A 12,807-nucleotide genomic window follows, 5' to 3' on the forward strand; every position below is an offset into this window, starting at 1 on the left:
CCTTCGGGTAAACCAATCGCGTTTTGCTCTCACAATAGTAGCTATCATCACTGTCATCGTTCATGCGATTCGTCACATTTATTGGTTGTACGAAATCATCTTTGAAATATGGTTTGAACTTTTCAAATTCCTCTCTACTAAATTTATTCAATTGCGTTGCTTCCAAATAATTTGTCACCTCGGTACAGAATGTTTGTCCTTTCAGTCGTTCGGGGCAATTGATCGCATCATCGTTTGATTCGCCTTTCGTTGTGTTGAATACATAAAAACCAGTTCCCATCTCAAAGAGATCGTCCAACACGATTTCCGTTTCGATATCCGTTACTGGACGACTGCCAGTGTATTTAATTATCAATAAAACGCCCACGAGCGTGATCTCTAATCGCAAGCGTGGATTCATCATTATTGTGTTTTTGCTTCGTTGACTCTTTAATTACGCTTATAAGTGTATGGTTTACTCCAAGGACCGGTACACTTGGTTTTCCCCACGTTAGTTGAATGTTTTTTGACCAGAATTAGTTGAGTTTATTGCAAAAATCTGTGGAAACTTGGGAATTTCCACCGCTCAGTTAATTGTCAGGTGTCGCTGAATGCTGGGTTTTTCCCACAACTGAATGAGTTGTGTGAAAATTTTTCTTTTTATACCAGCCCGTACAGGCAAGCCCACGGATTTCGCGTTTTCACGCGTTTAGCTTGCCTGAGCAGGTACCGCCATTATAGCGTTTACGGCGGCTTACCTTTCTCACTCTGCATTTGCATGTATTTTGCTGTGGCAAGCGACCTTAGCTGTTGATCATGATGCAATCAAATTTAACAGGTGCATGAACCTTAGCCATTCTTGAATTGAGAAAAAAATGCTTTTGTTATGAATTCTTGGAATTACGACTGCGAATTATTATGAGTGGAGACAGTTACTGTCTGCAAACAAATGCCTTGTACTACCTTCAGAAATAATGACACATTTTTAAACGGTTTCTATAAACATTTTTATTGCTTCGTTAATTCTTTTTTGGTTTTTTTTTTGTTTTTTCAAAATTGAAAAGAATGCAAAAATTTAATGAAAGTTGTAAAAAACGACAATGTAATATTTATAAACATAATATTAATAGCAGCGTCGGTTTGTATAAACATCCAATCCAGTTTTTAAGGTTGTGAACTCATTTCCACTGCAGATCATTCAATTTTAAATGAAAATATTATTTTCTGGCGACAGACGTTTTCTTATTTTTCTTTACAGCGAGTTTACAACACCATTCGTTTTTCTTTTTCGCTGCTTGGCGCCAATTGGAGATTCCAAAGGTAGTCAGCACCGGTTCTTTGCAACGTCTTACACTTCCTCTGCTTCCTCCGGCGGGTACTGCGTCAAATACATTCAAAACTGGGTTGATTGAGAAACCCAATTTTCGACCACTTTTTACACTAATTGGGATAGTATGTCATTCGAATATTCTCTTCTAAAACGTCAATTGCCTCGGGCTTAACTGCGTAGACAATCGATTTCGCATAACCCCGCAAAAGATAGTCCAGCGATGTTAAAACGCACGATTTTGGACGACCAAAAGTTTTCTTCAATAAATTGATTGTTTCGTTGGCTTTCTTCTTGAAATCAAAGCTCGTCCACATCAAAATCCTTCAATACAGTCACGAAAAAGTCATTAATCATGGCTCTATAGCGTTCTCCATTGGCTTCAACATTATGGCCGGCAACATTTATGAAGGAATGTAGATCAATGATTTCCTGAGACCATTGAGCACACCAAACTTTGACTTTTTAATAATATAAAGGCGTCTCAATAATGGCTTGTGGATTATCATCATTGTAAATGCGACAATTTTGTTTAGTAACGTATCCATTCAACCAAAAGTGAGCTTCATTGCTAAACAAAATTTTCTTGCGAAAATCACGATCGGTGGCCAAGTCGTTTTGGGTCCATTCAAGGAATGTGCAACGTGCTTGAGAGTCGTTCAGCTTCAATTCTTGGATGAGTTGAATTTTATGAACCCGAAAACCACAACAGCTCAAATTATTGCGGGCGATGGAAGATGGTCTTCTTCGATGCTCTAATCCACAGCAATAGTACTCTGATGCCAATAGTGGCTTCGGTGAGCCCTATACTGGCTCTATGTGTGGTACGAAATCGATATATGATTGCTGGAATTACCGATTTTGCTGGGCGATTTTTGTAAATATGCGTTAAATTTTTTCGCCGTTAGTCTGAGTATTATGAAAATGTACACCAAATTCAGTATAAGTCAAGTAACAGCTGCCAAAACACCAACTCCAAAAAAGTATTAAAAACTACACGCCTAAAACACAGCACTCGTAAATTGCCTCAATGATACCACGGCGGGTAGTTTTGAAATATATTTGCCTTTATTCGCCTTGTTTTTGTTGTAGTTTCTCAGCTGTTAGTTTTCTGAAATAAATACTGTTTGCCAATAGATTTAATCACACTAGTAGATAGTAACCCAAGAATATGCGCTGCACAGTCGACTTTTAGCCATCATGTTATAAGAAACATAATTTGCTGGTAATTCCGGCTGATTCCGAAATTGTTCGGGATTAAAAGTTCCTGTAAAAAACCATCAAGTGAATGAAATATTATACAAAATTCTTATGTTCGGTGTTGTTTTGCCCACACTGCCATATATTTACCATATGTTTACTGGTAATAAAGTAGAGAGATACGATTTGGCATTGTTTATCATGAAATCTTGCCAGCTATATACTAGTGAAGTACTCTGATGCCGATTAAGTACATTTTTATAGGTTATTTTCAAGCAAGAAATAAAAGTATAATCTTGCTGTATTTATTTGTGTATCATTACTGAAAACATAGGCCAGACTTTCCATGATATTTTGTTTTTCAGAATTTTCAATCATACCTATAGATCTCATGAATCCATTATCTATAGAATTCTTGAGCTCTACAATGGTTATGAAGTAATTTCCGCTCAATGCCATAATTTTACTTCACAATAATTAAATGTAAAAAACTCGTTATTATTTCTACACAACCACCCCACATCTTTGTAAAAGTGATTCACAATAGGTATGTGCAAGAAAATTAGTTAGTAAGAATAAGTTAGCGTGCAAATTACCATCACTTCAGTGAAATATTATGAAAGCTTAAGAAACTCCCAGTTTTGAAATTTCAAGGCACTTCCCTCTTACACATTTTCTCATATAACATACACATTCTTGTACAATCCATTGTATCAGTATAGTATATATGTACATAGCATAGCACATGTAAGCTCTCTTGTATTTCAACATTTGTAAAATGAATCAAATTTTTATGTGCACATTTGCATGCAACATGCAATTCCGTCATTCACATTTTCTCTCTTGCATGTTCTTTCATTTGCCTGCCCATTCGCCACATATCACATGCATTTACCATATGTTTCGAATGAATTTGCAACTGACGTTTTCCAAAGGACCTCACAAATTGCACAATAAGCTTTACATTTGTATGCCAAAAGAAAAATGACGCAGTGCCTCTCAGCGCAAAAAGGCGGTCGTAATGCTCAAAAATAACCCAGAAATGTGAATTTATCGAAGTGATTTTTAGTAGCTTTCGTTTGATAGTCCAAATGTCTGATTACACTGCTGAAAATATAAAAGAAAGTCCGTACGTGAGGAGTTAAATTCTTACTTTTTCATATTTTTGTTCAATATCATTTTTTTGTTGATTAATTTAAAAATCTCCTAGATTATTTATTTTATCCCTTGTGATAAATCCTTTCGTCGGTCACAAGCTATGTACTGTACCTTAAACGAATATTTGGGTAACATTTTGCCATCTATCTCTTGCCAAGTGACCTTTTGTCAGCGTATTTCCTCTTCAACAGCAATTTACTCTGGTTCTCAAAGACGCGTTTTCGTTAGCATAGTACTCTAATGTATTTTCTTAACTAGTCACAGTATTTATTAGTTATTGTGCCATTTTTAGCGACGTCTCACTTTGAAAATTTCAATATTACTGAGCTGAAATTTCCACTCACCTCAGCAAGTAAATTACGACAGGTAGTTTTACTGTGAACAACGCCTTCAAAAATTGATGTTGAATTCAATACATGGTGTGTGCTATTGTACCTGTTGAGCGAAGTCCAGAACAAGGGACAGTATATTTAACACGCACCTTTTTGTGCCAGAGATGCTTCATAAATAATGTTAATGTGTTGGCTCTTCAAATCTTACAACTATTACTAAGTTAAAAAGATAGTTTCAATCTTTTTGGCAAAAAGTTTTATCGATCGAGTCCTCTCGGTTGCCAGGACTAGGAGTATATATTTATGTTATTCCTTGGAAGCATTAATTTGGCAAGAGAGAAAGCTTATACCAAATAAAATGTAAAATATTAAATTAACTAACTCATTTCTATAATTCTCTTTATTTATATGAATATATGTAAAACCGTTCAACAATTTCGCATATTTCCACAGTAAACTATTTTTAACACAATTTCTTAATATTTAGGAATCTAGTTTTTAAAATCTTTCTATTTAAAAATTTTGTTTTTGGATAGATTTTATCCTCCATACAATTTTCAGCAGATTTTTTTCCGGTTTCTACTTTCAGAGTAAATACTTTCGTCGTCCTTTAGGTCTTTGCTATTGCCGTGATTAATACTATAACATATTGTCCAATCTGGAAAATAATCTTTAGTTTTCCGAAAGTCATTAAATCATCTGCATTTGTCGATACTCCACCAACAGCTTCTATAACTATCAGGAAAATATAGGCGCTAAAACTATTTTGTGTTTGAGTTTGAATTGCAATTTGAATATTCATAGGAGTATTTTTGAAATTCACTCTAGTTATTTCTTTTGTTAAGAGCCCTTCACTGTACGTTTTACGGCGGTCTTCGCTTCGATACCATTTATAAGTAGTTCTCTACTATTGAAAATTTTGTTTTAAAAATATCTCATAATTCTCTTACGAACTACTTTCAAGGTAAGATTGTACGTATAGTTCTTGTTCGTTTAATAAATCTTTGATTCCTGTGTGGGGAAATCCCGTCATATTGTATTTAAATGAAAGCTCACACCAAGCTACATAGTGCAGGGGGTAAAAATATATTTGTGAAAGGCAACCAACAAAAGATGTATAATATTCGGAACTTTATCTTTTTTGTTTTCTAAAACTCTCCTGAAGACTAAGTTTGGAGCGATCCAGCTACGCGAATGTAATTCTAGTTATTGTCATCTATGTCATATGGTTATCCAGATCCATTGGACCTTATTTGGCAAAAAACTATAAAACCGAAACAGACAAATTTTGGCATCCTATAGATAATTTTATCTTTATAATTAAATTTATTCAAAAAATAGACGTTTTCGGATCGCTCTGTAAACTTCCGCCCATTTCAGTTGCTTTTATGTGATTACATCTGTTACCATAAATAACAGTGACAAAAAAACGTGATTTCCAGTACACTATCTAATTTTTTTAGTATATTGTATATGATTTAACAAACAAGTTACAACACAACTTAAAAATTTTACATCAAGCTCTCGAAAATCCTACGCTAACCTAAATTACATAAATATTATTATTTTAGTCTTATAACTAAAATATAAGCACAATCTCAAATGGAGCTCATGATACATTCACAGGTACTGGGTAGTTTAACCATTTCTTCCTTCATCACTCCGTCCATCAAGACAACCAATTTACGATAGGTGAAGTTTTGTTTACATTTCGGTATATCTTCCAGCGGCAGGGTACTATTCTCTTCGCCAGGTCGCTCCTCATTTTCGCATTCCTCTACTAGAACACCTTGCTTATGTTGCTCATATTGCACCACCAATAACCACTTGGCATCCTCTGACATCGCACCTTCCGGATAAATCAGGTTTGTTATGGTATTGCAAGGTTTCTTCACCACCTCGATCTCCATACGTGTTGCTATATTCAGTGGCATCGCCATATCATCTGTGAAATATGCTCTGAATTTTTCAAACTCTTTTGGATCGATTTTGTCTAAACGTGTAGCCTCCATATAGTTTTCAACCTCCTTGCAATATGACTTTCCGGCACGACGTTCGGCGCAAACGATTTCATCATCTTCAAGTTCTTCTCTTGCCACTCCCGTGTTATATACCATAAGACCTTCGTCAAGTTTAAATATGCTCTGCAGTTTGTGCATAATGTCTTTAGAAGGATCAGCAATGGGCGCAGGTCTGGCGCTAGTTTGTAGGACTATCAGGGATATTGTTAGTATTTTAAGTAATGAGTTTAGCGTCGAAGTCATCTTGAATTTGCGAACGTGTAGTTTAATGTTCCGAGTTTTAAATACGCTGCTGTTTGTAGTTCTTAGTGATGAGTTTTTAGCTGTGTGTTTTACTGTCAACTTAGCGCTAACGACTGACGTCTGGAGTCGATTTGCAGCTCATTTTATAGCTGGACGCGCAGTAATGCATAAGCAATATTTTTTTACCTACGCACGGTTTTCAAAGAGGTAAGGGTATTCCCAGCTACTTAAGGAATTTCGCTTCGGCTGGGAAAACCCCAGTCGTGTGTGCTTGTAACTTAGTTCTGTCATTATTCTGAAATTGTGCATTTTTATGGTAATTAACACAATGCCACAACACTTTGGTTTGACTTTAACCATTTCATTGTTCCATTTTTTATAGAATCCTATCCCAAAAACTATTGCTGAAATGTACTATACATTATATGTGATGCTCAGACTGTGAAAAGTACTGCAGAATGTTCAATATTCGTTATAAAATTTAGCTTGTTCAAATCATCACTGGACTCCATTTTTAAATAACAAATCGAAACAGTCGAAGCGATACCAAGCTAAGCTTCTCTTTCTCTTTTATTGAGATCATTATTTGTAAAAGAACCACATAGGTTCAAATGAAGTTAACGATTATCTTATTTTGTTATAATTTTAGAACTAACTCTTTGGATCTTCCGTATCCTAAACTCTTAAACATTTTATCAACATAGCAGATCATTTTCCAATTCTGGACAATTCTCCCGCAGTGCTGTGCGCGATTTTATGATGTATTCAATATAAACTCTTGCGGAGCCTGGTATTAGACGCAATGAAGCGTTAAGGTATTCTCACAACCGTTACGTATGGTGTGGAAAATTTAATGCGGTTGAGAAGTAATATGTTAAAAGTGGCCACACTGTTCACAATGGCCTGCCAGCAGTAACGAAATTAGCAACATGAAATTGTATGCGAAGTAGTTGTATTTGGGTGACCGCAGTGTAAATTTACACCCCACGTATTCGCCGCACCCTTATACAAACGAATCAATGTTTTCAAGGCTATTTTTGCATGTGTGCCTACACGGCATATGGCTATGTAAGCAGCTTCACATAAGTAAGAGGATCATGATTTCCTCGTTGAAAGTTGCAGTTTTACTGTTCGACTGGCTACTTTCGTTGCTGCTCTCCGTATTGGTGGTTTGGTATATGCCTCACATGCAGGAGTACGAGGACGTAGTAGGTCCTTTAGTTCAATTCATGTGCTTATGTGTAAGTAACGGTCAGCGTTTAGCTAAGTTCTTGCATACTTTATACATTGGAATGCTCTGCAATGTCTGTTATTGAGATTCTGTTTAAATGGATGGTTCTATGTAGTGGGATTATGCGCATTTTGCGAGTGATAGTCATAAATCTATATTGTGTGGTACCGTTGTGTTGAGTACGAACTTTTATTTTCGTGCATTTGGAGCGGATATCTCTAGATATTTATTTTGTGGTCGCTTTAGTCAAACATTATACTATATATAGGACTTAATTAATAATTTCAATACTTATGCAATATAAAACAAAATATTTTCGACTTGTTTTGCAAAGTCCATCCTTTTGTTAATTTACAGATTTTTTTTATTAATCATAGCTCATTGTAACAGTAATAAACCTTAAAAATTAATTATCTTTTGTGGGTGCGTTTTTAGTAACTTGCGTAATCTATATCTAACTAAGAATAAAAAACAAAAATAGTAAGACTTTGTTCATAATTTTAGAATTATTAATTTATTCTTCGAAATCTCCCCGTCAAAGTAATCTCCCTTGGCCCCGATACACTTAAGCCAACGTTTTTTCCAATGCTCCAAACAGCTGTAAATTTCCGGAATAGTCTTCAATGCGCGTACGGATTCATGTTTAATGTCTTCAATTTACTCAAAACGGTTTCCCTGCAGCGGTCATTTAAGTTTCCTGAATATCCAGAAGTCACACGGAGCTAAATCAGGCGTATGCGGTGGTTCCGGCACGATATTGGTTGCAAATTCGGCAAGAAACTCACGAAGAATCAGTGCAGTTTGAGATGGAGCATTATCGTGGTGTAAAAACATAGAGTTTCCGACCCATAATTCCGGCATCTTTCTACGAATCGCTTCTCACAAGCGACGCATAACTCCCCAAATAGTATTCTTTGTAGACATTTAGTTTGGCCGTTCGAAAGGAATTCGGAATGGACCACACCCCGATAATCGAAGAAAACTGTGTTAATATAATCTTAATTTTTGACCCGCTTTGACGTGGCTCGGGTCGTAAGTATAGATCCAAGGTTCATCGCTGGATGAAACCCCGCGTTTCATGGCATCCTGGTAGTCAGAAAGCGTTGTTTCACGTTAACGTGACGCTGTTTTTCGAAAGAATTGACTGATTTTGAAACCAATCGGGCTTTCACTTTTTTATACCCAAATTATCTTTTCAAATGGTGTTCACCGATCCTTCCGGTACTCCAACGATGTCAGTAAGATCGATAGTCAAGTAAAATTTCCTTTGAATAATATGTACCAATCAAAAACACCTGCTCGCGACAAACAATTATCGTCGAAAGCCTTTTCCAACATTTTGAACGTTTCGGCACCAGAAATTTTATACCAATCACAAAATTTAATGGAACTTTTTTGAATAATTTCACTCAACATAAAAATCGCGGGTCGAACTTTATGTACTTCAGAAATACAAGTGTAAGCTAAACACTGATAATAATTTTGATGTTTAGCACAGATGTCACTAAAAGTTATAGCAACCTAGAAAAAAATATTTGGACGAGTGGATTTCCCCGCGAAAATCAAAAAGTCTTACAATTTTTGTATTCATTCGTTATTTGTAGTGGTATGCAGAAAATTTAAAAAATATTCGTGCAATTGTTTTCTTTAAGATAATTTTTAAAAAGCATCTTTGTTTAGGCCAAAGGTGTCCCTTATATATTTAGAAATTACTAAGAAAATAATTAAGTATATCAAGTAAGCGAGTTCATTTAGAAACAGTTAAATGATTGTTCGTCCATTTAACCCAAACATCCAAAACTTTAACTATTCAAGTGATTATAGCGATTTTTTTATGAATAATAGTTCACCGAAAAGTTTTAAATAAATATAATAAAAGCTGTGCTTACCTTTCGCATATATCGTCGGATTATAAGCAGCGAATTGACAGGTCGGCATATTTATGTTATTAACTAAACCCATTGACATACGAGATACAGATGCGCGCTGGAAAAGGCAGAGGAAAACTTGTTAATAAATAGCCGAGTAGATGCAGTAATTACAATTATTTACTTGTATAGATGAATATATATATATTTTCTTTTAAATAGTAATATTAAAAAAAAAAAACAAGAAAAATCGGTAACTTCTTTACAAGAACTTGATTCCGATTGTTTAGTTTGTATGACAGATATATGCTACAGTGTTCCGAAATCGGCATACACAAATATACTATAGTGGTCCGATATCGGCCGTTTCGACAAATGAGCAGCTTCTTGGGAAGAAGAGGACATACGCAAATTAACAAAATAGTAACTCAAAAGTTCTGCGGGTCTGAATAAATCTAAAGAAAAAAAAACTGCTATTTTCCGTTAGTGCAAATAAATCCTACGGTATTTTCACCACACGCAACACGTGTTTTTATAATAACACCGTGTTTTCGGATACTACCAAAACTTTAATTTAATCAAATGATTATAATCAAATAAAACAATGAACGCAAAATGTCTTTTGTCCTTCATTGCTGACATTAGCTAATTTTAGTTTGGCTTAGCAAAGCCCACCAAAATAAATCCAGTTTCCCGACTATTTCGCAAAAAACCCATAACCAAAACGTTCCAAATCTTTTCATAATCATTTCGTGGGAATTTCCTTACCCAAATAAAAAACCTTAAGTAAAAAAATTTTGCCAGGCTGGTTCTGCATTTTAAAGCACTTGCAGGTGCGAAAATACGTTAATTAATTCTTGAGGTCATTTCGTAATGAAATTATCAATAGCACGGACTGGGTTTTCCCAAAAGTGAATGTCTGTGCACACTGCTATATAAGGGGCTGCAAATCGACACAAAATGTCAGTCGCTGACACTGAGGTGACAGTGTAACGTAGAGCTAAAAACTCATAACTGACAGCAGCGCATTTAAAACTCGGAACATTCAACTACACGTTCGCAAATTCAAGATGACTTCCAAACTACGTTCAATGCTTAAAATACTAACAATATTCCTGATAGTTCTTCAAACTAGCGCCAGACCTGCGCCCATTGCTGATCCTTCTAAAGACATTATGGAGAAACTGCAGAGCATATTTAAACTTGACGAAGGTCTTATGGTATATAACACGGGAGTGGCAAGAGAAGAACTTGAAGATGACGAAATCGTTTGCGCCGAACGTCGTGCCGGAAAGTCATATTGCAAGGAGGTTGAAAACTATATGGAGGCTACACGTCTTGACAAAATCGACCCAAAAGAGTTTGAAAAATTCAGAGCATATTTCACAGATGATATGGCGTTGCCACTGAATATAGCAACACGTATGGAGATCGAGGTGGCGAAGAAACCTTGCAATACCATAACAAACCTGATTTATCCCGAAGGTGCGATGTCAGAGGATGCCAAGTGGTTATTGGTGGTGCAATATGAGCAACATAAGCAAGGTGTTTTGGTGGAGGAGTGCGAAAATGAGGAGCGATCTGGGGAAGAGAATAGCACCTTGCAGTTGGAGGATATTGCGAAATGTAAACAAAACTTCACCTATCGTAAATTGGTTGTGTTGATAGACGGCGTGATGAAGGAAGAAATGGTTAAACTGCCAAGTACCTGTGAATGTATCATGAGCGCCATTTGAGATTATACTTGGTTATGAAAGGAAAAAAATATTCAGTGTAGGATGGTTTGGATTCTTTATAAAAAATGTCAAAAAAATTTCAGATAGAATTAACAAAAATTTACAACTTTTCGATGTTGTTCATGGTAGTAGAACCAAGTAGAGAAATATGTATGTATGTGAAATATAACCGAAATGAAATATAAGTAAGGAAATATATGAATTAAGCCTATGGACTCCGCTTATACAAGTATTTATTACAATAGATTATTCTCTTAGGTTCTTTGAAATAAGAGCAAATCATCGGAATAATTATGTGTTTTGGTGCTATTGATGTAGTGTGGGTGTGAGATGCACTGTAGCGTTTGATTTGCTAGAAATTTGGCATAGATTGTGAATACTATGGGTTTGTAAAAATATTTCTGAAAATTTTTTTCGGTTTTCACGACAACTTTGTTTTGGATATAATGTCTTTTAAATTTTTTTGGCATAAACAATGCATGTTGTGTCTCCAAATGAACTTTTCTGAATGAATGTTATGAATTGCATGTCTGAGTCTGTTAAGTAAACTTGGCTATCGTTGAAAAAAATTTATATATATATGAATTAATGACAACTAAGAGCGCACACCCCTTAATGCATTACGCACAAAATAAATAATTATTAAATTTCAAAAGTGTTTTCAACCTCATATTACTTACCCCATGTGTTGGTATTGCATCAATATCGACTAGCGGACAGGAAGACCGATGCTGTTGCTGGAATTTCGGTTGATAGGGTTCCAGCATGCGTATTTTACCCCAGCGGTTAAAGAACAGCACGATGGCGCCAACCCAAAGCATCAACACTAGGCCCACAATGATCACCTCTTCGGGTCGTACCACGATTTTGGGACCTTGAAGCAGAAATTAAAAAATAAATACAATGATATAGACATCAAAGTTCAAGTAACTCGGGTATACAGAAAAATTTTTAAATATCAACTAACAGTAAATAAAAATAAATCAAGGGAATACTTTCAGTTTGTGCGCAAAGCGTTATAATACCCTTAACGGTTTAAAAATCGTTATCTAGATTTCGACAGGAATTTGAGTTTATTCGGTGATTGCAGTTTTGTCTCCGGTAATCTTTCATGCCAAATTTCGTGAAAATACCTTTTCATATAAAAAAGTTTTCATACAAGTGCTTGATTTTGATCGATCAGTTTGTATGGCGGCTATATGGTATAGTGGTCTCATCTGAATCATTTATTCGTGGATTGTAGCGTTACCTTGGACAATAGTCCATGTACGAAATTTCGTGAAGATATCTTGTCAAATAATAAAAATTTCTACACAAGGACGTGATTGGGACTTCATTTTGACCGAACAGCTTGTATGATGGCAGCTATATGGTGTAGTGGTCTCATCTCAACCATTAATTCGTGGATTGCAGCGCTGCTTCAGACAATTCGTGAAGATATCTGCCCAAATACAATTTTTTTCCATACAAAGACTTGATTTTGATCCATCAGTTCGTCTGGCAGCCGTGTGCTAAAGTGGTTCGATATGGGCGATTCCGACATATAAACAGCTTCTTGGGGAGAAAAAGCCGCACGCAAATTTTAAGATTGATATCTTAAAAACTGGTGGACTAGTTATCGTACATATGTACAAGCTTTAGAATAAAAAATATTCACAATTTTCTTGCACTTCGCTTTGTGTACGATTTTTAATTAAAAGTGAACGGAAATG

General features: G+C 35.6%; 2 protein-coding genes across 2 annotated transcripts in view; both read right to left on the reverse strand.

Annotated features, from left to right (window-relative positions):
* The window catches only part of LOC126759572 (uncharacterized), a 231,052-nt gene that overhangs the window by 23,195 nt on the left and 195,050 nt on the right, over positions 1-12,807 (reverse strand). Inside the window, exons 4-5 of the mRNA XM_050474449.1 lie at positions 11,776-11,969; positions 9,381-9,477 (exon numbers count right to left, since the gene is read on the reverse strand). Of these exons, the coding sequence (XP_050330406.1) occupies positions 9,381-9,477; positions 11,776-11,916 (238 nt within the window). The 5' untranslated portion in view covers positions 11,917-11,969. The remainder of the gene's footprint in view (positions 1-9,380; positions 9,478-11,775; positions 11,970-12,807) is intronic.
* Positions 5,567-6,337, reverse strand: LOC126759556 (protein spaetzle-like). Its single transcript, XM_050474430.1, has one exon. The coding sequence runs from the start codon at positions 6,258-6,260 to the stop codon at positions 5,595-5,597; it is 666 nt and encodes a 221-aa protein (XP_050330387.1). The 5' UTR covers positions 6,261-6,337; the 3' UTR covers positions 5,567-5,594.

Source organism: Bactrocera neohumeralis, chromosome 5 (genome assembly GCF_024586455.1).
Source record: "Bactrocera neohumeralis isolate Rockhampton chromosome 5, APGP_CSIRO_Bneo_wtdbg2-racon-allhic-juicebox.fasta_v2, whole genome shotgun sequence".
Classification (NCBI taxonomy): domain Eukaryota; kingdom Metazoa; phylum Arthropoda; class Insecta; order Diptera; family Tephritidae; genus Bactrocera; species Bactrocera neohumeralis.

Bases quoted from the DNA above. Each gene is read 5' to 3' on its own strand.
- LOC126759556 (XM_050474430.1), bottom strand. From the start codon at position 6,260: ATGACTTCGACGCTAAACTCATTACTTAAAATACTAACAATATCCCTG.